Source organism: Schistocerca americana, chromosome 3 (genome assembly GCF_021461395.2).
Source record: "Schistocerca americana isolate TAMUIC-IGC-003095 chromosome 3, iqSchAmer2.1, whole genome shotgun sequence".
NCBI classification, from domain to species: Eukaryota; Metazoa; Arthropoda; class Insecta; order Orthoptera; family Acrididae; genus Schistocerca; species Schistocerca americana.
In genome coordinates, this window is record NC_060121.1 from 306,471,398 (window position 1) to 306,497,448 (window position 26,051).

The 26,051-nt window shown below is 37.7% G+C and overlaps 1 protein-coding gene across 1 annotated transcript in view; it reads left to right on the forward strand.

The window, feature by feature from the left end:
• Positions 1 to 4,182: 4,182 nt before the first annotated feature.
• Positions 4,183 to 26,051, forward strand: part of LOC124605684 (RNA-binding protein cabeza) — a 73,230-nt gene continuing 51,361 nt past the window's right edge. Inside the window, exons 1-2 of the mRNA XM_047137540.1 lie at positions 4,183 to 4,261; positions 24,968 to 25,183. Coding sequence (XP_046993496.1) covers positions 4,249 to 4,261; positions 24,968 to 25,183 — 229 coding nt within the window. The 5' untranslated portion in view covers positions 4,183 to 4,248. The remainder of the gene's footprint in view (positions 4,262 to 24,967; positions 25,184 to 26,051) is intronic.

Genomic DNA, 26,051 nt, shown 5'->3' on the forward strand with positions numbered 1-26,051 from the left:
AGATACTCGTTCATAAGCTCTGCGTAATAATAACCTGCCTTTGTCAAAGTCGATTATCTCAATGGATTTCCCATTTGCAGCAAATATCCTCATTAGGGTGATCCCCTTCCAATGTCCGCTCTGCTTACATGCTTTTGTTACTGCATCACATGCCCATAACGCCACCAGGTGACATCCAACAGCACAGTGGGCAGTGGTCATAATGCTTTCGCTTATCGGTGTATGTATGATAATGTTATGTGTCTGAGTAAAACAGTAACAATTGTAGTGTTTGATAGTGAATTAGCTTGTTAAAAGAATAAGTGGGCTAAAATGCAAATTTTTTCAGTTTGGTCTCATGTTGCTTCTGTATTTACTGTGATGTTTCACTGTCAACCATTGTTTTTAAGCAGCTCTCACCCACACAACATTTACTGTTTTACTTCACAGTCACCTCTCATCTGTTTCATGCATTTTGAGTCAGTCCCTTATCTTTTGTTTTAAATTTTTTTCTCGTTCTCTCAGAATTCACAAGCAACAGTCTCTCTGGCTAAACACCTGCCCACAACACATTTGCACTGCGAGATATAAATCACTATCACAATATTAAAAGTAAACCATTTCGTATGGACTCTGAATCCTTATCTAGAGCTGCGAATAGAGTTTTATATTCTGAAGCCAAGACTTATTATGCATGCTAATAGCATTGAGTCAAAAAATTGCCAATTCCCATATTTTCAGAAATAAAATGAAATGTAGCACTCTCATATAATTTGTTAGAATATATGTAGTTCAAAATATGTTTAAAATATAAAAACGTTATCTGTAACTTGTAACAACTGATGTATTATGTAATTCAAATGCTTTATTTGTCTTCGTGAAACACTTATTCAGCACAGTTATATAGCTTCTCATGCATCAGGTATTGTTTGCTAGTGCTTGTCTGGACATCGCTGTCAAAAATTCCAAGTGACTTGTTTTTGTTGATAGCAATCGCAATGTCGCTACGAACCTTTGAAGTGGCGAAATTACCCTACTCAGACACGTGTTTTTCCACATTACATGAGGAGTTCAGAGCATCATTAGATAATTAAGGTGGATTCACACTTGACAAAACGTTGCCATCACGTCTGTTGCGTCAAAAGATTCTCCTCTGTAGTTCAAATGGTGGCATTCACACACACCATCAATGGAACGTCATCGACACGTCACATCATGTGAGCGTCACATCAAGATTTCTCAGGAAAAATATTGTGACAGGTCATAGTGTAGCCCACTTGCCGAGCAGCTGTGTGAACTAATACGATGTAGTCCCCACTGACTGTTAAGGCGAAAAGGTCTTAATCTGTACTGGAAGACAGTACTAAGCTAAATTATTTTGTTTTATACACTGAAGGAATCCACTGCAAAGTAAACGATATACATCTTGTTCAATGTGCTTTACTCACGATTTTTCCTGTGGAATATCGAAAAGAAAAACTGGGAATGAAGCTGATGTGGCATGTGGAAGTTTAAAATAAGAACTGTAATAAATTGATGACGAACATCAGGTAGTAGAAATATATGTTAACATTGTTGAGGTACACAAAACTGTCCATCTATACATACTGTAGGCAAAGCATTGGCTTCTGTCGAAGTGATACTGGACGCCTAAATTTTGAATTTCTCTTCGTCATTTTTATTTGTATCTTGCTTGACAGGTAAAAAAACTGTTATTTAGACATTCTGAAATATTTATAGAACGATGACTCCTCTTCTAGCAGTACCCTGTAAAGAGTGTGGAACTCTCATTCACAGTCTCGATTTTTTAACATTTTTATAACCCAGACACCTTTTGCTCTCTGCTCCTAATCATCAAGTACAATAGCAATCGTTGCAAACTGCTTTAAACCAAATTTCGACATTTTATGACGATCTACCGTGGATTACGAAATAGCGCCTCTGGCGACTATGTTATGAATCAGCTGCAGCGTCACGACATTCCTCGACTTTGACATGCCTTGTAATGTGAATGCTCAGGAGTTCCTCAGACCATCGACGTTAAAAAACGTGACGGATACGTGGCGGTGACGTTAGAGCAAGTATGAGTCCACCTTTATGTGCCTCCATGTTCATTTGCAAATAATTTAACCAATCGTTGGTCTTTTTTTGTAACCCACAAAGTAATTAATATGTGAAAACTGCCATGACTTAAGGAACTACTGTCTTGACTATTTACGTTGTCTTTTCTGCCTCTAACAATTTATTTAGATTTTTAAGGTTAGTTGTGAACACAAACCACAGAAGAAATTTTTACATTATCAGTTAATTTCCTGAAAAGAACTGTCCCTCACAACAGAGTAGCTGCATGCAAGTGAAAATTGTTTAGTAGACCAACTGTTTGTGTGCTAGCCTTAGACTGAAACTGTATTGTGTAAACACACCAGATTTTCAGCGATTTATTGCATGCACAGACATTTCTACAGATATTTGAACAGGCAGGTCGTTTAGTGTGGCCAGGCCTTAAGTACTTGAAAGTTCTATTTTTTCCTATATATATTTGTTCATCTTATTTCTAATCTTAATCCTGCATTAACCAGAATTTCAGGTCTGTGACAATTTTACAAACGTAGATGTCTTACTCATCTCAGTCGTGTTGCAAGGGTATGATTGCTAGAGTCCGCATACTGGTTTCGTGTTGCATCCAATGATCTCTGCTGCATCCATCGGGAAATGCTCTCTAAGGGAAAAAAACGACAAATCACGAATGAGTTATCTGAATGGGATGGGAATGTGTAGATATCATGTACATATATGGTACAGGTAAACAAATAATTGCAATTTCAGAGGAGTTGACGATTTATTGAAGAGAAAGGGTTTTAAAAATTAACGAGGCAATAACGAATTGGTCCATCTCGGATCCTTATGCAAGTAGTTACTCGGCTTGTCATTAATTGATAGAATTATTGAATGTTCTGTTGAGTGATTTCGTGCCATACTCTGTCCAACTGACCTGTTAGACGGGTAAAATCCTGAGCTGGTTAGCGGGAGCTGCCCATAATGTTCTATACTTTCTCGATGGGGAGAGATCCTGCGACTTGGGTGGCCAAGGTAGGGGTTGGCAAGCATGAAGACAAGCTGTAGCATCTCTACTCGTGAGTAGGCAGGCATTGTGTTGGTGAAAGATAAGTTCAGGATGATTTACCATGCATGGTAACAAAACGGGGCATAGAATGTTGTCGACGCACCATTGTGCTGTTAGGGTGGCGTGGGTTACAAGCTATGTGGTCTTGCTACGAAAAGAAAGAGCACCACAGACCATTACTCCTGGTTGTTGGGCCATGTGGCAGATGACAGTCAGATTGGCATTCCACCACTGTGTGGAGCTCAAGTCGAAGCGTGACTTATCACTGAAGACAATTTTATTCCAGTTAATGAGATTTCAAACCGAATGTGCAAGACACAAATGCAAAAAAGCTAGTTGGTGTACAGCTGGTAAGGTTACTTTGCATAAAGGGCACTGTGAGCTCATCCTGCTTTCTGCGAGCCGCCTATTAACGGTCCTTGTAGTCTCTGACCACCAGTTGCATGCCGGGTGAATGATATGGATGAATCTGGGGCTCTGAATTCCTCCCCCTCTAACGATTGCACAGTCCTATCGTTCTATCCTGTCTCTAGGTCGACTGCGTCCTTTTCAACACTCTGTTCGGCCATGGACCATTATTCCTGCCAATATCGTCGAATAGTAGCATCGCTCCTGTTCAGATGTCGAGCGACTTTCCGATTACTCCAACCGGTTTCTTTGAGTCCAACTAAATGTCCTGTCTCAAGTGCTTTCATCTGCGAATATTTTTCAGGCGCCTATCTACGAGTTACTGTCCAGCTGAGTACACGGAATGAAATGCTCAAAGCCCTCGTATCGACATGTCTCCTGTTTACTATCCTTGCCAGCTACATGGTGAAATTACGCTGCAGCATCACCCAGTGATCCATCGGCCCCCTAAGATCATAATTTTACATTTTCCGTCGATGCCTGTATGAATATCATTTTGTGAACGATTTGGTAACTCCTTCATGGTGCGTCCATTTTTTTCTATCTTTAAGTACATTCCCTATGTCAGAAGGAAGAAATCGCGTGTCTTCTAGTATTTCCACTGAGCAGAAAATTTGTACTCTACGAGTATTTCGATACAAGGTTTCGATTCCCTTTGCTTCTTCCGGTCAGAGACTAATGAAGTGAAGCCCTTACACTGACGCTTCCCGCCTGTGGAAGGACGCCATTCTGTAAAGATGGGTGATAATCGTAAGTAAAATGTGATCATCAATAAAATTTAGATAAATTTACTTTGAAAAGAGTTTTCTATATCTGTATGTCATTCAAAAATATTTTGCTAAGCGTGGAATGTGGTAAACTAGCAATGTGTGTATTAAAGTTCTTGTGTTAACGACGTATTCCGAAATAATACTTTTACAACAAAGTGGACGCAGATTTGTGTATATTTAACATTAGGATGTAAATTAAAAGTTGCGCTGGAATGTTTGTATATTTTTCTGGTTGCTGGAAAGTTTTGTCCAAATTTAAGTATTATGATCAATATCGGTATTAAGGTGTGGTGTCCGTTCACCTTCAAGTGGAACAAGTGCTTGTTGGACTTTTTGTATTGATGGGAGAGAAAATTGATGGTGTAGTGCCCGAAAAGAAACGAATCTATCCAATTTTTAAGTTATGTGTATTTTCTTAAAACTACGCTTATTCCTGATATATGTCCGTCTGAAAACAGTTCACTTATTTTGATGACTTGGTAATTTTTGCAGTTTCATTGAGTAAAACTGCCGACTTATTTTTCATAATTTTGCAAGTAAATCGTATTTTCCATTTATTTGTATGTTATTGATGTAAGTAAGTTACACGTAAGGCCTGTGTCATGAGTAGTTTGCTGGGTGATTGTTCTCAAGATGATTAAAAGTTTTGGCGAAAGGTTTTTGAAGTAATGGCTTTGTATGTATTAGTGGTACAGTCTTACAGACTTGATCATACGTTTTATCTTTTCATGCACCCTTTTCGTCACCTAACGTGTAAGAAAGATGTAGGGAAGGTTGTAATGTTTCACTGTGTGTATGTGGTTTGGGACAGCAAATTTCTAGCTGCAACAGATAGGGAGTCATGTACATTACCTTCAGTGGCAAGTTGAAGTCCTTTCTGTCTAAAGTACTTTTGATTATTGAGGCACATTGAAGTGATTTCAAGTGCATATTATATAACGTAGTCTTGTACTTTGTGTGCTATGTTATGTTGGATAGTAATATATTTGTGTGTGGTGCCGCATGGTAGTTCTAGACTGTTTAAGCAATAAGAAAACTGCATTTGATGTTGTGATTTCTGTAACTTTACTAAGGTGTCATCATCACTTACTTTGGCAAATGTGGTATGCTAATGGTGTAAAAAGACACTGTAAAAAGCAGTTCTAGTTAACCAGAGGTGTCCTTTTTCTCCTGCCCTAATCGAAGATTCATTTTCAAGACTAGTAAGCTTTTCCTGTTTCAAAGCTAGCAAAATCTCAAGTAGTAGACGATGTTATGGGGCATTTATGTAAGTCATGGAGAATTAAGTATCTTTGTAATAAAAAAAAAAAAAAAAAAAAAAAAAAAAAAAAAAAAAAAAAAAAAACCAAAGCAGAAATGAGCCAAAGTGCACTTCTGGTGTTGTAGTTTTTTTTTTGTGTGCTGCTGTTGATCATTTGTCACTCATAGCCAAATATGTGATAGCATATGGTAGCCAGTGAGAAACAATCTAATACTCCTTTTTTCCCCCCCTCTGTGAATATGGCTCATTTGGGATCCGGTAACCCATATGAGTGAAACAAACAGCTAGGCCTATAACATCATATTGGTTGTTTTTGTGTAATATATCGAGGTTTGAGGTTGTGATTAGGGTGGAACCTAGTGGCACAGCTTATATTGTTGCAGGTGAAACCATATAAGCCTATACTTCGTTGGTGAAATGTGTGTGTGAATGTGTGCTTCTGCTACAGAAAGTTAGTATGAATACTGTTTACATGTTCTTTAATGTGCCACGTGTGTCAGCTATTGGTGAGTGGTTGCCTTTCCTTCATTTTATTTATTCTCAGTTCTTTGAAATCTGCCCTGAGAAAATGTCATGAATCAGTCACATATTTAAACATGATCAGGTACACTAACCAGTATATTACAGTTTCCTAATATGGATGAAGTTGGTCAGCTAAGCCAAGAAATAAAATCCAAGAGACTAAAAATTGATACAAACTCTCATCAGACAGGAATCAAAGAAATGGGGTATGAAAATTTAAGGACAGTTAAGTGCCCCAAATGAAATGAAACATTTTATTAGTACACTTATCACATTTTCTATTTGCTGAGAAACACTTGAAGTGCTCCATACCTATATTTCATGAGCAGCTTTCATAAGCATAAGTTTCATCAAATTCAGCCAAAAAAATAGGTACTTCACTCATTTTACTAAGGTTTGTGTCAGGTTTTACTTCATTGTCAAGTATCGTGTAAATTTTGGTGAAGCTCATAGCAGTCTCTTGACCCCCTGCCTTTTTGTAGTTTAAAGGATAAATGATACATGTTGTGTAGAATTTTCAGCAATTCTTTATTGTGCAATGTTATTGATGCACTTATTTAATTCCAGTTTATAGTATAGTGTGTGTTGTGTTTGCGTAATTTGAGTTGGCTTTCAAAGTGAGAACGAGCATGTCCGTTGCCATAGAGGCCTTGCCCCATAGCTGTACAGCAGCAGCCACATTTTCTGTAAGCCAGTTTCCAAAGCCTGTTCAGGGTTTCTTTACACAGGATCCCAAGCTTGATATCAGAGGCCAAAGCAAGAAGTGGTTTCCTCTGATCTGAAGTTTATATTTACTTAAAGTACTTTGAATTTTTTACAGGTTTCATTAATGTGCTGTAGAATGTTGAGGAAAACTGTACAGCCTGCCAGACCATGTCACTGATGGTGCTGGAATAACTGTAATAATGTGCTATTTAGGAACCCAGCACCTTTCATCCCTTGATGGCCAGTAAAATGAATTTTCTGGGCTATTTGGTTGCATCAAGCTTATTGAAGCACCCTTCTGTCCAACAGAAGTCTCCTATATTTCCAGTCCACCCCCCCCCTTTTTTCTAAATTTAATTTTTTAATACACATATTGTATTGTATTGTGCTGGTTTGAGGTCAGGCATTAATATACACCCTTCACTAATTTTGGCCAGGAAAGGTGATGCATCATTCGAAATCAGAGGCAATCGTCTGCTCGTGTACAGTAGCAATCGGCAACAGATCACTATATTTGTAAAGACCTGATACATTTCTGATATGCATCCTTATTTCCAACACAACAAAAAATAAAATAATGCTTGTTTGGTATCTTAAATTGGGCAACATCCATTCTGAGAAACAAAAACAGTACAAAAATGGCCAGTGTATTGCAGACATTATTTTGTATACTGTAATATGTATGCACAGATTGAATTCTAGGTATGTACTTTCTTTGAAATTAATATTTGATAATGCCGCCATATTAAAATTTCAAAACTTAGTGTGGGTTAATTTTGTTATGCCAGTATGTAAAAGTGCAAACTGCGCACTCCAAACGTGTAGCTGAATCCGTTTGTACTGCATCTCTATGTGGATAATGGTAAAGCTCCACTGACGTCACTCTCGTCGCTATCACAGGCACTAGAAGTTTCGCTGGAACTGTTGTTGTTGTTTTTTGTTGTCTTCAGTCCTGAGACTGGTTTGATGCAGCTCTCCATGCTACTCTATCCTGTGCAAGCTTCTTCATCTCCCAGTACCTACTGCAGCCTACATCCTTCTGAATCTGCTTAGTGTATTCATCTCTTGGTCTCCCTCTACGATTTTTACCCTCCACGCTGCCCTCCAATACTAAATTGGTGATCCGTCGATGTCTCCCGCTGGCACTATTGTCATTTAAAGTGATAATCATCTCTTCCACTGAAGTCTCCAAAGCACCTTCATCCTGCCATGCTCTTTCCATAATGTTATGTGTGTGTCTGACGGCTTTCTTCCAGTCTTCAGAGGTAATGTGAGTAACAGCTTCTTTAGTGCGTGCTTCTACTGCGGAGAGCGTAAGTATTTGGTTGTTCCCGGCAACGTAAATTTTAATTTGGGCCCATATCAACTCTATAGGGTTGAAGTGGCAGTGGTACGGTGAAAGCCTGAAGATTGTAAGGCAACCCCCTCCCCTTTTTTTTCCAGTTCGTCGACTTCATATTTTGGAAATTGCTGTTTATGGAAATTTACTTTTCCCATAAGCTCGACCTTTTATAATGTTATGAGATACATTTACGTTACGACGCTCAAGCCAGTGAATCATTTCCTCCTTTCGCTTTGCCATGGTAGGTGCTTCATCAACAACTGAATGATATGGAGCATTGTCTAAAACAATTGTTGACGGTTTATCTAGATTGAGTATTAGAGCTTCTACAAACCACTTTGTGAATGTAATGTGGTTCATATCTAAATGATGATCTGTCTTCTTTGTTTTAAAGAGAAGACAGTTTTGTACGAAACCTTGCGAGGTGCCTGCGTGCAGTAGGATCAATCTGCCCCACTTACCAGATGGCATCTGCATTGTTCTTTTTATTATTTTTTCCGTTTGTTCCCTGATTAACTATGTGACCAGAATTAACCCACGTTTCATTGAGCCAAACGACTTCATTAACATTTATGCTAAATATTTGTCTTAAAAATCGCCATCGCCGTGCAGCAATATCCTCCCTTTCCATCAATAGCTTACGACCCCAAAATTGTTCGTAGTGAAATCTATGTTGTGCAGAACTGCGAATAACGATGTTCGACTGCCCTGAAAAAGTCCTGATTCTTTAAGTGTCACCAATAACTTTGGGGGTGTGGGATATTCCTTTCTGCACTAATAATTGTAAACATGACGAATTGCATCCTCTGCAAATGAATCTAAATTCATAACACAATTATCCATAGAACGTTTCTTCCCAGGAGTACGAAGTTGGATGGGTCTCCAACCTCCTTTTCTGTCTCAAACAGTTCCTTCCCAATTTTTACGACAGTGTTTTTGTTGATATTCAGGGCTGCTGCTGTTCTGTCTACCACCTTGCTAAGGGAGAGTGGGCCACCATTTAATTTTTTCACTCTCAAGTAAGCTCTTAATGAACAAACCATTTCTCTATACTGCCCTTGTAAAGCAACCCCCCGTCCACGAGAACAGTGTTTAACTTTTCCACTTCTAACTTTTGATGTACTTTCTTCTGAGATGTTAAATAAGACACAACAAATAGCTTTCACAAAAGCATTACGGTAACTCCTAAATTGCAATGAAACAAACACAGCAGCAGCAATCACAGACTTACTGCAACTAAATCATGGCACAAGCGATAGTGTTGGGGACTGAGATTTGGCAACTCAGGGTGTACGTGGCTGCTGGTCTGCGGCTACAGACATCACAGGATTGGCTGAATCCGAGCCGTGCCTCCGGCGTGACCTTCTCCCTTTCCGTTCCAGCTATTAGTACTAAAGTAATATTGAATAGAGTATACAGCAGATTTATGAAACTGTAAAAAATTAAACCACCCTTAAGTAAACATAAGCTTGGGATTGTAAGAAACCTATTCTACCTTTGGCCTGACACTTCAAGAATTGTATCATTCAACTTTGGATCCTGTGTAGAGAAGCCCTAATCAATATCTGGGGTTAAGAAACCTATCTTTAGCAACTTCTGAACTGCTATTGGGCAATGTCCCAATGGCAATGGAGATGCTGGTTTTCTCACATTAAAAGAAATCTGCAGTGCAAAAGCCACCATGGACCATGGGCACATAGCAATAGATCTATACGATTTTTCATCAGTACACAAATCTTCCGCACAAACTATGCAAGCTCCAAAATGTGCCGTACTTCGAACTGGAATTAAACTAGCACATTGATAGCTTTGAACAGTAAAGAGTTACTCGAAAATTCTCTAACATGAATCCATTCCAAAAATAAGTCAGGCAAACTGCTGTGAACTTCGCCAAAATTTGCATAACATGATAGTGGTGTAAAACTTCAACTTGTGTTGTTCATATGTATGACATGTGTGACTGCTGTTATGCAGCAATTTTACTATTGTGATCTCTGGTGTCTTGGCAGTACACAGTTAAATTTTGAAGTTCATAATCACTTTTATCCTGAGGTATAGCATAAAAGTAGGCTGAAATGTCATCACAAGTTGTGGCAAAGGACACCCCTGTTTTGAATTTAGTTCTGACTCACTTCCTAATCAGAGCTTCTGATTTAACCTTCCTTGGAAAGCTCTAAACAATTGTAGAACATAAAAGATGTCAGAATTAGAGTTTAAGCAGAATCTTGGCACATTTTCAATGACTCTACCTTGTCATTCAGTTTTACTTCTGTATATGCCCACATTGCAAAACCAAATAGTTCATGGTTTGGAACCTGATGAAGTGTTTTAAAAGATTTTACTGAAGACTCTTCTGCAAAAGTGTGCTAAGAATATCAATTTTGACATTTTACAAAATTAAAGATATCCAGTGATCTTTTGTCCTATATGACAAGTTGTTTATTTAGATAGAAGCCTATGGGGCCTGAAGATGGTAAAATGAAATGCCAAACCTGGTTGCTTTCAAAATAAAATATCTTAAAGTATACGGCTGTTACTGAGTTTTATAGACATTGAAAAACTTCCATTTCTAGTTTACAGCTGCTTCATTGTAGGAAAAAATATGACAGGGAGCTGTAGTGCCATTAAGTCTATCACAGGTGGTACCACCTTTAATCTCCTAAGCAGTTTATCTGCTTTCCCTGAAGAGTTAAGACAAATTATGCAACTTCATATTTTTAAGTTACATGGTGCATGAGAGTCTAGCAGCACATTGATACAGCCACACTTCCGTATATAATTTTCTTGCATTGTTCAACTCCTGGTCAGTTACCTTCAGACACAAAGTACAAATGTTGCCAACTCTTAGAACTTGTCCCACCTCTCCCCAAGCTTTGTATTTCATCTTAATTTCCATTCATGTTAGTTGTTTCTAATTGTGTTAAGTATGAGACTGTGAAATCAGAAACAGCATAAGTGTGCAAATCTTAATTTTTGCAATCAAAAGTAGTTAATTGCTCATTTGTGGACTAGGATTTTTGCATACGGAAACAATGCGTCGGGTGTGTCAATTTTAATCATTATTTTCACTTAACAAAAACGTAAGTAACACAGATCATAACCTTTGACGCTAACATGAGCAATTAGAATGTCAAAACAAAATAAAATGATCACTGATCTTATCTTAGTGATAAGAAGGTGCATTTGTTATAAAACAATTCTACACCCCTTCATGGTCAACATATCAACATAAGAAAGTGGTCAAGCCTTGAGAAAGATTCACCGTAGTCACTGAAGAAATTAGAATCACGAAGTTATTTCAGTTGAAGCATGACATCTGACCTTCCGGAAAGAAAGGTACAGATTCTGATCAGAACATCCATATACTAATTTCAATATGATTGTGTTCGAATGTTCGGTTAGTTTCGTTCTTTTGATGCTGTTTAACAGTATTTCTGAATACGGCATTGTGCCTTGATTGTGTTATGCTTTGAAGTACTCTGGAAAATCAATTTTGTGAAGTGATATTTCAGTAATAATGAAAACACGGTTTTTAGGTACTTTCATATCATATGCTACAGTATAGCTGGGTCAAATGGAATGTGCAGTATTAATCGTCAGCTTTGACCCTTATGTAACCAGGGTTGCCACAACAGGCTGTATACGATCCGGGAAAAACCCGGGAGTTTTTCATTGTTTCAGTTTTCAGTTAAATTAACTGGTAAAAATTGAGTCTCTATCAAAGCTACTGGAGAATGATACTGCAGCAATAAAATATAAACGAGAGGAGAAGAAATAATAAAACTTTAGTGGCAAAGGAAATGTGCCATTTGCAATAACAAAACACCGTGCATGCATAAGCATCTGCAAACAGCAAAAACATGTCAAAGGCCTTAGGGCGAAGACTATGCAATACTTCGTAACAATAAACTGCTTTCTATGAGCGTGATGTTACAACTATTTAAATTAGGTTTGTTTAACCAGTTGCCAGCGGGCTCATGCGCATGGACAATTGTCCTGCTAGTTGAAGTGTGGCTGTTAGCTATATCAGCAGTAGCAGCCAGATGCCAACAAGAAACATTTTTCTCATGCGCTGTAGCTGCCAGATTCACACATGCACAGGGTTGTGTTGAGTTGTAGTGGGGAGGCGATTAGTCTCCACGTGACCCGTGTCTGCGGTAAGTGATTTCGCTGTTTCTTCTTTGTTTACAGCTCCCACGTCAAATGAGAACAAAACGGATTTCTGTGGCCAGTAGCTATCAAGTGAATTAAAGTACATTCACGTAATTACAGAAGGCAAAAATATATTATTGGTTTCAGTTTCCTGATTTTATTTCCAAGTTATTAGCAGTCATGTATTAATCGCCTTGCAGAACTCTGAAGTCATTTTTGTCAGTTTGCTAAAGAAATTTGGCTTTATTAATTTTTTGGCTGAGGCAATAAATTTATTTGAAACAAAGTGTTTCATTCCACAGTATTGGCTAGTTCAACTGTTCGCTGAATTTCAAGTGCACGTTTTCATCTTCTGCCGTGTATGGCATTGTGCCATAATAAAGAACCAAATATGAGTTAGTACATTGTTGGTACTCCCAGAAAATGTACGTCCCAAAAACCGTACTGAAAAGCTTATATAGATGTAGATCATATGGGATCTACTTCGTTGTGAATCTGGAAAAACCAATGTGCACTTAAAGCCAAATTATGCATTTTAGTATGGTTACGAAATTCTGATACTCTTGGAGTATCCTCTAATGTCATGTTTCTTTTATGGCGTAATGTAAACTTTCTTAGTGCTTTATACATACGAACAAGCGGGCTTCCTACACCACTGCAGCTGCTCACGCACAATAGCGCATGTTTTCTGGTGCACTCTGGCAACTGTTAAATCGAACCTATTTCTAACAGTCTCGGGATAGTGTTGGAAATGGTGGTTGGAAAAGCGTCACTTTCAAAGTAAATTTCTTTTTATGCAAGATGAATCGTGTTACGCTTGAGACAGTTGGATAGATTTCTTAAATCAGAGAGTTTAAAACTTAATGCTTTGAAGATCAGCCACTTACAAGAATTTCGAGCCCAGAAGACCAGACATGTATGCCTCTATTTTAAATTTACTGGCACTTGTGTGTGCAAAAAAAACATCAATATTACATGTGAAAGCTTAGCAGTTCTTGTTGCTATACCCTGTATATTAATGTGAACCATAAATTTTCCTCTTTGTGTGTTTGCACTACGTAACAGTGATCTTGCTATTGACTGAGTATAACATGTCTTATGCTCTGAATATCTGCTGTCATCGGCTGGCGAAATCACGTGGCTTGAGATACGACTGGCTTACAAAAGGACATCGCAATCTCGATTACGACTGGCTTACAAAAGGACATCGCAATCTCGATTTCAACGCCCCGGAAACTAACATCATGTGTTTGCTGCAATTCGAATTTATACTTTCGTAATACGAAAATACGCAGCGTATATGTTGCTGCACGTCAAAAGTCTTTCCAAAACTTCTCCTTTTTCTTCTTCTTAAGTATTTCCAAAACTTTTAACCATTCAAAGGATTGATAAGTTTTACAGTTGCAAGGAGTAATCTATGGAAAACCTATTGTCACTTAGTACGGAAAAAGTGTATTTTCGCCCGGGAAAAAGTGTATATTTTTTGAAATGGGATATCAGGGAAAAATCAGGGAATTTTTTTTTCCTTGTCCGCGTATACACCCTGCACAAGTTCTGGAAATTTGGGAATATCTGGAAAATTTGAGAAACACTGGTAAAATCTCGTTTTTGTCTATATAAATGAAATGGTTTGTTTACTGAAATGTATTGCATCGTTGCTGGCTGGGCGCAGATGAGTGTGTGTGTGTGTGTGTGTGTGTGTGTGTGTGTGTGTGTGTGTGTGTGTGTGTGTGTGTGTGTGTGTGTGTGTGTGTGTGTGTGTGCGCGCGCGCGCGCGCGTGCGTGCGCACATTCGTTTTCTGACAAAGGCTGCGGCCGAAAATTTAGTTGAGTGTGATTGTCGTTTCTGTGTGCCTATTGCTGGCTCAGTGATCATCTTTTCGATAAGTTGCTACCTATTCTCATTAGTATTGCTTATTAGAGTGTTTGCGCGAGTTATCTGTTGCATGGGTTGATCACTGCAGACTTGTTTCATCAACGTGGTGTCTGTGACGTGAATAGCTGGCCACGTGATTGGACTTCCATGACTGGCTAAAACTGCAGGCCATTTCTGCAGATATCTTTAATGGATTGGGCCTTCTGATCTGAAGCCTGTCATTTCCCACTAATGTGGAAGCCCTGCCCATCGGATCTAGTCTCACCAATCTGCCTCCGTCCAAGTCGGTTTGTGTGTGGCATAATGCAGCGGATTTTAGTGGTGTATCCGAGGACCCAGGACTGCAGGCCAGAGGCTACAGGCGATGGATTTCAGGAATTGCGACTGTCTCACCACCAAGTACATTGTACAATGCGTTGTTTTATAGACATTTTATTTGTTCTAGTACATTTTGGCACATCAAAAATAATTTAATATTTTAGAAAGTATGGAAAATAAGAGGAAAATTTTGACAGTCACTGGTGGTTTGTACGCTACATACTCATACTTCTCAAAAGAAAAATTGCACAATACCTGTAAAACAATAAGACATAACACAGTAGCTAATAACTGACAAAAACGAACATAGTGGAACCAACATTTTATTGGGGTCATCTATAGTGTTCGCTTGAACATCTCTTCCTTGCCTTATATACACTTCTTTCTAGAGGCCTACTTTTTTTCTGAGGTTATTTCTGAAATCAGTGAATGTATTTTACACACATCTTGCAACTCCAAGGAAAAGGGTATTTTTGTCACCAAATGTGTGTTGTTTTATTGACGTACAATAATAACCGTTGTCTTAATGAAATGCATATACCATTTGGCTTGCTTTCTCCATCTAAAAACAGTTCATTACAAAAAGATGTTGATGTTAGTACTTAAGATTTTTGCTCACATGGGGATAAATACACAAGGCCTTACATTTTGTCACCTTACGTTTTTACTTACACTTGAGATCTCAAAATCTGCGGGTGGAAAAAAATTTGTCTGAAAATTGGGGAATTTCACTTGGGGAAACTTGCGACAAACCTGGTAATTGTTTTACGTGACTTCCTGATTGGGCGTGCTTGAAATTTACTGTGTTTGAAGAGGGTGTTTTGTAGCCTTTATTTATGTAGTAGCTTTCTCTGGTGTATATTTCGGGTTGGCTTTTGAATAGTGTTAGTGTGATTGGTCTGGTGGAGTGTTGTTACATGTTGTGTATGACTTATGTGCTTCATATAGGAATTGATGTTTGGAGCTTTGTTAATGTTATTTCAGTGCCAGTAGCTATCAGTAACAGATTTTATTCTTGGATTTGAAATGGTTTGTTCAGCGTATTGTTAAACCTTTCGCTGCTACAGACATGCTCTGTGCATTGTGTGCTGATTGCAGCTTTGTTGTGACTACTGCTCACCAAATGCTGAAAACTGCACTAAAATCTGATGATCCAACCACTATGAGATACTAACTACCCGATTTCAAGAAAATTATTTGCTGAAAAATTAATTTGTGCACTTCTTATGGTCTGATACCTTTGCATGGTAAAGGGCTGAATTTCCTTTCATTACGTATGTTACTGTGCTGCGTCAAATGAAGCAGAACATTGCACCAAACTTAGAGACCTCGAAGAGGTGAAAACAAATTGTGTCCAGTTACTGTGTGGTTGCAATATATGAAATGTAAATATCAGAAATTGTGTGATCCGAACAATCATCACATTTTATAAGCTGTTAAAGATATCAAAACAGTTTTTTTTTTTTTTTTTTTTTTTTTGCAACTGATACCATGCAAAGAGGTACATGTGTTGTATGATAAAGGCTCGAAACTTTACTTTTCACCAGAATATGGAAGTAACTTGTCCGCAGCAGTGAGAGGTCAGGATGCGTACAGATGTCAGCAGCACTGTAGGTAAACCCAAGTGGCGGACGTATAGGCATTCACAACACGTGAGGAATGTTGCAATAACAATGTGTATACATGTCCACAACAGTGAAAGTGTTAATGGTTGGAGGTTTAATTTTTGCTTTTATTTGTTTTGACAAAATTCACTAGAATGCCATTGCTTCTCAATGGGTGAAGATTTGGCAACAAAGACAAAAGGTTCTCCAGTTGTATGGCATGGAGGCAGAGTATGTAGTATGTTATGGCTGCGTAGAAATTGAGCTTAATCAAGTTACTATGTTTAGATTGGGGGTTGGGGTGGGGAGGTGGCCATACCCTTTACAGTGTTTGGCGATCTGTTTGGATTGGTACCTGGGCTGAGAAGTGTAGGCTGGCTATTCATGATTTCGTTACATTTACTTACGATGGTTTTTGTTTTGTTTCTTAGTGAATGTGCATGGCAGCTGATTTTGGTTGGAGAGTTTTTATTATTTTTTTTAAGAAGTATAATTTTCGTTTCGTTTCAGGAACTGATTTTAATGATCTTTTAGTTTATTTGTTATTAGTTGCAATTACTAAGTTGGGTTTCTGAGAAGTTAGATTGGGCCATTATCTAGTTGTGAACTGAGATTTTGTGTACTGCTTTTGTATCTAATATTTTGAACTTCGGCCAGTTTTTATTGCTTTGTGTACATTCGGTTGGTAGCAATTACTGAAAGTTTGATGCAATGTGTTACTTCAAAGCAAACTGTAAAAATTTGAAAATTGGCTGCAATTTTTAAACAAAAAATGGTATGCTGACAGTTTTTTCCTGAATATCCTTTCGTATATGTTTCTGAAAATGTTAGAATTGTCCAATTAAATTTTTGTAAATTAATTTTATTTAATTTTATTGTTAAATTAGAAAAAAATATTTTGGACAATTGCCCCTCTAGAAAAAACTGAAAAAATTGGAAAGTGATCTACGAATAATAGTTTCATCACACAAAAATCAGTTTTGAGAAATGAATGGCACTGGGTGAAAAAATTATATATCCTAGAGAGAAATGAAAGTACTACCCAAGAGACATTAACAATTTAAGTACACATAACAATATCCAAATTGAACAAAAATTGCAGTATATGAAACAAAATTACACATTATAGAATATAGGGCAATTTGTACATAACATGGCATATGAACACTTTCTTACCTCTAGCATAACCAAACTGTCAGTGTAAGAAAATTTTTGTCTAATATTTAAGCCTTTTGTCAAAAGCCAATATTGTCAACACTTCACAAAATATTTTTTTGTATGAGAACCACTTTTTTTCCATCATCTTTTGAGGACTCATTGCTCAGAGAATAAGTATGGCTTGTTGCTGTGGCGATATCAACTTCACAGACTATGAGAGAAAGAAATATCATTATCAGGCTAATAGAAGGATGGGGATGGTCCACGAGGATGCATAAACCTTACTGTAACATCTCCTTTGCAGTTCACCTTCTCAACAATTCCCAAATACCAAGAAGAGTCATATGTATGTTAAACAAAGCAGTTGGGCTGCACAGTGCATTCTAGCATTTGTGGCGGAAGTTCATCTGAGAAATCATGCATTATACTAAAATCCATACCACAGCTCAGCCTTTTTGCTGCAATCTTGGTTGGTGATACTGGTACATTGTGATGCCAAGATCGGTTCCAGGAATTGTTTTTGCACATGGGAAGTGCCGAAAAAGATAATGTCTGACTTGTACCATTTCAGCTTTTGAAACAAAGAAAACTGAAATGCTTTGCTGGTTCCCATGACAGAATTCAAATACCTGTGAAGCTGGAAGTATTTGATCTTTATAAACTCTTTGCAAACTTGTTCTTGTGACAAGTCTTAACAGTGCCACCAATACCATCACAGGGGGATTTGCCATGGCGGGTAGCAAAAAAGGACCAGCTGCATTTTATATTGAAGTCTCGTTCATCGTAGCAGATATTTCTGAAATTCTTAAAATTTTTATATTGTGCAACACAACGTACGCAAGATGAATTTCTGGAAATTCACACTTTAAAAATTCGGTACTGTCTTGAGTCTGGTACACCAAGGCGGCAACATGTTCTAGATCATCAGAGACAATAAAAATACTTTTGTATAAATGTATAAAAATCATTTTGTGTGTATGTTTGTGTTTGTTTGTGTGACTTACCAAACGAAAGCACTGGCACGTCGATAGACACACAAACAAACACAAACACACACACAAAATTCAAGCTTTCACAACAAATTGTTGCCTCATCAGGAAAGACGGAAGGAGAGGGAAAGACGAAAGGATGTGGGTTGTAAGGGAGAGGGTAAGGAGTCATTCCAATCCTGGGAGCAGAAAGACACTTACCTTAGGGGGGAAAAAGGACGGGTATGCACTCGCGCGCGCGCACACACACATCCATCCACACATATACAGGCACAAGCATATATATATATATATATATATATATATATATATATATATAGTGTGTGCAGAGTGCAGCTGCCATTGTTTCAATGGTACCCCTGTACTTATCTTGAAAAACAAAATTGAGATTTTCACTAATCCATTAAAATCAACACTGATCCTCGAGTGTTTCCGTCTTGATTTTCAGATAATCAGATTGGTTGAGGAATAGCAGTGTGGAGTAAGTTTTTCAATTTTCTTAGTGTGTCAGTATTCTGAGAAAGAAGTGATTTGAACACACAGTCATTCTATCAGTTGATAACCATTGACTGTGAACCATCTCATTGGGATCATAGTCATAGTGGGTTTGAAACAATGAACTAGTGGGGTATTTTTCACACAGACGAAGCATACAGGCTTGGTTATTCATGTCACATGTTGTTGTTATGTTTCTTTAGTAGAAATGGAATTTAAAAGCACTTCAACTTTTTGGTGGTAAATGTACACACATACAGTATGTGTTCTTGTTGATCCTGCAAGTATACACTGTTTTGGACAAAGAGAAGCAAATGTTGAGAATCCAACTTTGTATTCGGGATGCTTTTTTTATAGAGCGAATACAGTTCATTTAAATTGCTTCAAACAAAATGCTTTTGTTCATAGGTATTTTGCTGGCCTCACTTTGTCTTTTTTCCCCCGGATTATTCTTGTGTTTTTGTCATCCATGTAAACACTTTTTTTGCACTGTATCATGTGGCAGTGTCTTTCCTCTTTTCTGCTCAGTCAGTGAGAATATACCCTTCTCCATTATAAGAGCTCTTGCTTGTTCTACCAAATATTCAGAAACCTGAAATTTGGAACTGACATTGTCGAGACCAAGTTGACTGCACAAAAGTAATTGAATTTCTTCATGATTATTTGTATATTAAGTTTCCTGTTTGATGTTGTCTGTGAGTTTATGATGAGGTTCTGCCTTTTCTTCCAGTTATGTTAAATCACTGTCAGGGATAGTGCTTGCATCAGCAGCCAGCTCAATTCATGTTCGTGAAATATTAGTTTTCAGAGCCCCAGCTGCTGGTTCCAATTTTTGTTTGGCTGCTGCATACCGACTATGCCGAGCAACTAAATGCAGCTTTGCAGGAGATACTCCTAAGCTAGTATTGAGCACAGATTTTTCAGGAGTCTGCGCCTTCACATTTGTCATTTATATAGTCTGTTGCTGAGTCGTCACTTCCTTGTTTTTCACTAATAAGTTGGGCTCATTTTCTCCCGAAGTATAATGCTAAAGCCTCTCATTTTGAAGGTCTTTGCCTTTTCTAAACTAATTTCACGAATTCCAGATGAAACAGATTGTTTATTGCGCTTGAAGGGATCACAGCAAATTTTCTTATCCAGAGGGAATCTGGAAAGGTGCCTGTCTTTTTGTTTTACACACACACACACACACACACACACACACACACCAAAACACAACACAACATAACACTTAAATCATAGTATGAATGATTGTTGCTTCACCATAATAAAAGCCCTTGTTCTTCACTGGTCAGTTCATTGACACAGGGCATTAACATATATATCTTGCCGATACTGTCCAAGAAAACACTACCTACTTGTACTTTTTTCCATACTGCTTCAGTCATAGAACCAAAATTTTCTGTAAATAATTCAAAAGATGATTGGTTAATTAAATAATGAAAAATCATTGTCCCATCGTTTCATTACAAAAGTATTTCACATTATTATTGTAACATCAGGGGACTTAATTTTGTTTTGGAATGAGTAGTTAAAACTGCAATAATTGAATTTTTAACCAATAATTGACTGTGTACACAACTCAGTACAAGAGCTCAGAACTGCATGCTCAGTGAACACACAACTCAAAACAAAGGAACTGGATGATGCAATACATGTAGTGGCAATTAAATAGTGTTCTCAGATATGATTTGCTCCTTGCGTAATCCAGTGTAGCCAACTTCAGCAATTTAGTGGTGACATGGTAGTCATGTATTAGCAACTTCAGTATTTCTTTTACAATAACATTTCTACAAATTGATTCTTTTTGTGTGACATAATGGAATATTTATAATAAGTATGTAAATTTTTCAGAGGTATCTGAGGGGGCAATACCTCAAAAAATTAAAATGTCCTTACATGGATTTTGTTTAAAAGAAATTATTTGCAATTTTTTCTGAGATGTAGATGATTGATATTCACTACAAGAAGCATGACTATAAAAATATAAACCTTCATCTTTAAGTTAAAAAAAAATCAAGCTTCCAAACTATTGCATTCTTAAATTATAAATGATCTTGTCTATGAAACCCTGAATTCCTGACTGTACAACTTCTTTTTAACATAGGTGAAAAAGTAATTGACCTACAACATTTGTTTTGGAAATGTGAATATATCTAGGTAAACTTCCATTACCCAAAAATTTCAAGGATTTGCATGACAATATGTGTCATTTCCTAAAATTTCTGGGTGATGTGACGTAGAATGACCCATAACTGTTGCGGTTAGTGAGGCTTTTGATGAGTTGAAAAGAGGATTTTGAGCTTGCAGAGTTTGTTCTAGCCATAAAAGTGAAGTGAAGTTACGGATATCGACTTGGAGCAAGTTGCTGTACTGTACTCTTCATTTGAACTATTTAGTTAAAGTGAAATTTCCATTACCAATGTCGTGTAATGACAGTTTATTGGATTTTTGACCAAGTTTTGTTCAGTTATGTTAGGAATGTCATTTTGTTTGTCCCAGTCAAAACCCACTGAAACCCACTAATTCCCCCATGGCCTTCCTTTAGTTCCATGTTATTTTTCGAATTATTTTGGTTATAGTTTGTATAGCTGGTTTGTTTTTGTCTGTTTGCTTCTTAAATGAATGACAAGATTTATCCAAAACTGCCATATCATGCCTTCAGTGACGTACTGTAGCAGAATGTTGTCAATTGATATTTCACAAAATCCAAAGAACTTCTGGTCATATGTAAAGGCTGTTAAAGTGGCACCAAAGTCCTTACGGAATGAGACAGGAACTGAAATTGAGGGTAGCAAAGAAAAAACTGAAATACTTTACTTAGTTTTCAAATGTTCCTTTACAAAGGAAATCCCAAGAGAATTGCCCCAATTTAATTCTCATACCACTGAAAAGATGAATGAAATCGGTATTAGTGTCAGTGGTGTTGAGAAACGCTGAAATCATTGACATTGAACAAAACTTGAGGCCATGATGGAATCCCTGTCAGATTCTATACTGAATTTGCAAGTGAGTTAGCCCCTCTTCTAACTATAATCTGTTATAGAACCCTTGAACAAAAACTGTGCCCAGTTCTTGGAAAAAAGCACAGGTCACATCTGTCTACAAGAAGGGTAGTGGAAGTGACCCACAAAACAACTGTCCAATATCCTTAACATTGATTTGTTGGAGGATCTTAGAACATATTCTGAGCTCAAACACCATGAGGTATCTCCTCAATGCCAACTAGCTTGGATTTTGAAAACATTGTGTGAAACCCAACTCAGGCAACCAGGTAGATACAGTGTATCTTGATTTCCGAAAAGCATTTTATCAGTACCGCACCTACACTTACTGCCCAAAGTACAATCATATGGGGTATCAAGTGAAATTTGTGACTGGATTGAGGATCCTTTGGTAAGGAGGACACAGCATGTTATCTTGACTAAAGAGTAATCGTCAGATGCAGAAGTAACTTCGGGTGTGCCTCATGGAAGTGTTGGAACCCTTGCTGTTCATGTCATATACATGACGGTGCAGACAATATTAATTTAAAATCAGGCTTTTTGCAGATGATACCGTTAGTAATGAAGTATCATCAGGTAGAAGTTGCATAAATATTCAGTCAGATCTACAATATCAGTGAGTTGCTGTTGGATTTGGCCAACTTGTACAGATGTGTGGGTGCAACACTTTGTAGGGATATGACATGGAATGCACATAGATTCAGTCGTGGGCACAGTAAGTGTGGTTTATTGGTAGGATAGTGGAAAGTGCAATCAGCATACTAGAGAGATTGCTTACTAATCACTCGTCTGATCGATTCTACAATATAGCTCAAGTGTGTGGGACTTGCATACAGAGGACAGCATGAATGGTCACAAGTTTGTTTAAACCATTGGAAAGAGTCACAAAGATACTGCAGGAACTGAACTGGCAGACTTTGAAGACAGGCATAAACTGTTCCGACAAAGTCTTACCAAAGTTTCAAGAAGTAGCTTTAAATGTTCACTCCAGGGGTATACTACAGCTCCCTACATATCACTGACAGGGATTGTGAGGATAAGATTATAGTAATTACTGCACACACAGTGGCATTCGGTCAGTCGTTCTTCCCACACTCGAATGAAACAGTAAGAAATCCTAACAACTGGTACAGTGGGGTGTACCTCTGCCATGCTCCTCACAGTGGTATGCAGAGTGTATTTTGTCATGAATAAAGGGAATTATGTGCACGTGCACGTGCACTACAAATGAAGATATTTTTGAAAAGTCGATTTTTTAAATTGGATATCCAGCGGAGAATGTCTTAAATTGTATGAGGCAATTTATATTGTAATTGATAAAGCTAGCCTATAGCAGGCGCACTTACCGGAGGAAGCAACTTACCACAGTAATTAGAAAACTGACTACTGGTGTAGCAAAACTGGGAAGAATGATTGGGGGAAGTACTCATGAATACACATTCGACATTCTCATATATGTAAGATTTAAGTTTTATCTGAATTATTTTATTAGGGCATACCATCTATTAGGTGTACTGTAATGTTCTTGTGCAACCCAACCCTATGTCAAATGTGATATCAATATAGTTTTCTGAATTGTGATGGATTTAAGATAAAGAAATATATTTTGGTTTGGTTGGCACAGCATATGAAGAGTGGAAATGGAAAGCATTCTAAGTGCCTCTTTTTCCCCACAGAATGCATTTTCAGTGCTACTGTGTTTTTTGTACACTGTTGTACATCCCTGGAGTTTGATGTAGGTGCCAAATCGTGGAGGAAGTCCATCAGACATTGTATAGGGTGGCACAGTTAAAAGTAGCCTTCCCTTTGAATGCGAATGCAATATTTAGACTTACAAAATAAACAACTATGACAATGGGCAGTTTTATACAATAATTGTTAGTGTTCTTCTGTCAGCAGTTCAGTTTATTTCATCATTCTCTAAGTTAGACATTTCTCTTTGTGGTGTGCAAAATGACTCTCGTGTTGGAAGAAATAATTGAAATTGTGAAAGCATATGTGAAAACGGGTTCAGTTAAGGAAACTCGCGAAATTTTTGCTCCGGCAGAATGTACAACCTCAAATAATTCCTTCAGTTAGCACACCAGAAGTTTTTGCAGACATTTGCCAAAGACTTATTCAGAGCCCAAGGAAGTTTACATGTAAATTGGCCGAACAGATGGGTATAAGGAAGAGGAGTTCCCAGTGGATATTGAAAAGTCTTTTTACAAGAGGATGACAAACATGTAGAGTACTGGACATGGCTTTTGAATAATGTTAATGGTAGTTTATTAGCTTCTTCTCATTACATCATGAAGCACAGTTTTATCTTTCTGATCATGTGAATTCACAAAACATGGTCACTTTCAACCTCTTGCATAAATATATTTTTCATTGTAAATAAATAAGTCCATTCCAGCTCTTCATTTCTGTAATTTCACTGCATTTCCTGTATACTTAAAGACTACTTCTATCTGTGCCACCCTGTATTAGCAGATGGCACATGATCTTTGTGCACCAAACCGTGCTTGCCTCGGAGACATGAGGGTGGTTTTTGTTGACTACTGTTGTACTAATAAAAACCAAATGCGTGCTGTGTTGCTGTACTTATATAATTTTTATATTATCACAAATAGTCAAACATAATGTTTTAGTATTAACACCACTTGGATTAAAACTTTCCGCTGTTTTGTTGAAAACTGGTGTTTCGAGATTGATTCTTGCAAAGAAGAAAATGGCAACTGACCACTGTTTTCACACAGAGTGCTGTTACTCATATTGAAATGGCAGGTTCATATTCTGACAACTGTTTACATTTATATTACAATATTTTTTTACGTTAGTTATTGGAATAAAACCTACAACTAATCAAGACAATAAATGAGCATCCATGCACAGCTGTCGAATGTCAGTACTTTATAAGAACCAACTCGTAAAACTTTCTTATTGGCACTTTGAACTGGTCAGTTTCCTGGTATGGCATTTAGAATGTTTTTAATAAAGTATTTACTTTGTAGTTTATCTTACTTTTTGTGATTATGGGGTGAGCGGCATAGTTAAATGATATCAAGAATACAAATGATTACGAATCATTAATGTGCAAACAATATACATTTTTTTTTCCTTCCGGCATGTCAGATTTTGAACTAAAAACATTTTCCATTTCCACTCTTTGTAAGTTTATAGTCCATTGCTTCTTTTATTAAACATTATGAAGTCATTATACGAATATTTGAAAAAGGATGTGTACTTATTAAAACAAAACACTTTCTTTGTGCAGAATACGGAGGCTATGGGGGTGGTGGCTCATACGGTGGCTACACACAGGCTGCCCCTCCACCTGCCGCAGGTGGAGGTAATGCTCCAGGCTACCAACCTCCTGGGCAAGGTTACGACCAGGGTGCATACGGCAATCAAGGATCTTGGGGTGGTGGGGGTGGGGGTGGTGGTGGTGGGGGAGGTGGTCAGCAGCAAGGTTATGGAAATTACGGATCAGGTAAGCCAAGATTACTAATATTTATGTATCAATATTGGTTATATTATTTGTACTGTACTTAAGGGCAGTAGTTACTGTAATTAAGACTATACCGTTTTGTAGTTGTCTTTGGATTGTTAGGCATAGGTTGAAAAGGTTGTGTAGAAATCTTTTTAGTGGAGTTTCATTGGCCATCAAAAACATATAGACTGGTGAACAGCTAGTAAATAATACAAAACATCATTTATTGCTGATAAAGGAAATCAGTGATGAAGCCAGCATATGGCTATAGTTGAGATGCTACAAGACACGGTGTACACAACCCGGGAGATCTGGGAAAAACCCGGGAATATTTTAGAATTCCGGGAATTTTTCATTTTAGTTTTTGGTTAAATTTTTGTGACTGACTGGTAAGAATCAATACTCTAACAAAGAATATTACTGTATCTCACTACTGCTGAATAATACTGCAGCAATAAAACATGAACAAGAGAAAAAAAGGAAAATAAAACTTAAGTTGCAGAGGAAATGCACCATATACAAGAATAAAACACAGGGCTCATACAAGCGTCTGCCAACAGAAAAATGTGTCAAAGGCTTTAGGAAGACTATGCAATGTTTCATAAAAACAAATTGTGTCTTATGAGTGTGACGTCGCAACTGTTTGCATTACATTCGTTCGAGCGGTTGTGAGCGAGCTTATGCGCATGCAGATGAGTCGCATATGAGTGGTACCTTCTCCCGCTTCTGGCTAGATTCACGTATCTGCAACAGGCCTGGAAGTAGGGGGTGGGGGCAAACTGGGGTATCTGTCCCGGGCGGCAGTTTCATGGGGGGGGGGGGGGGGGTGCCAAATTCATATGAGGAAAAAGACATTGTTTCACAGTGC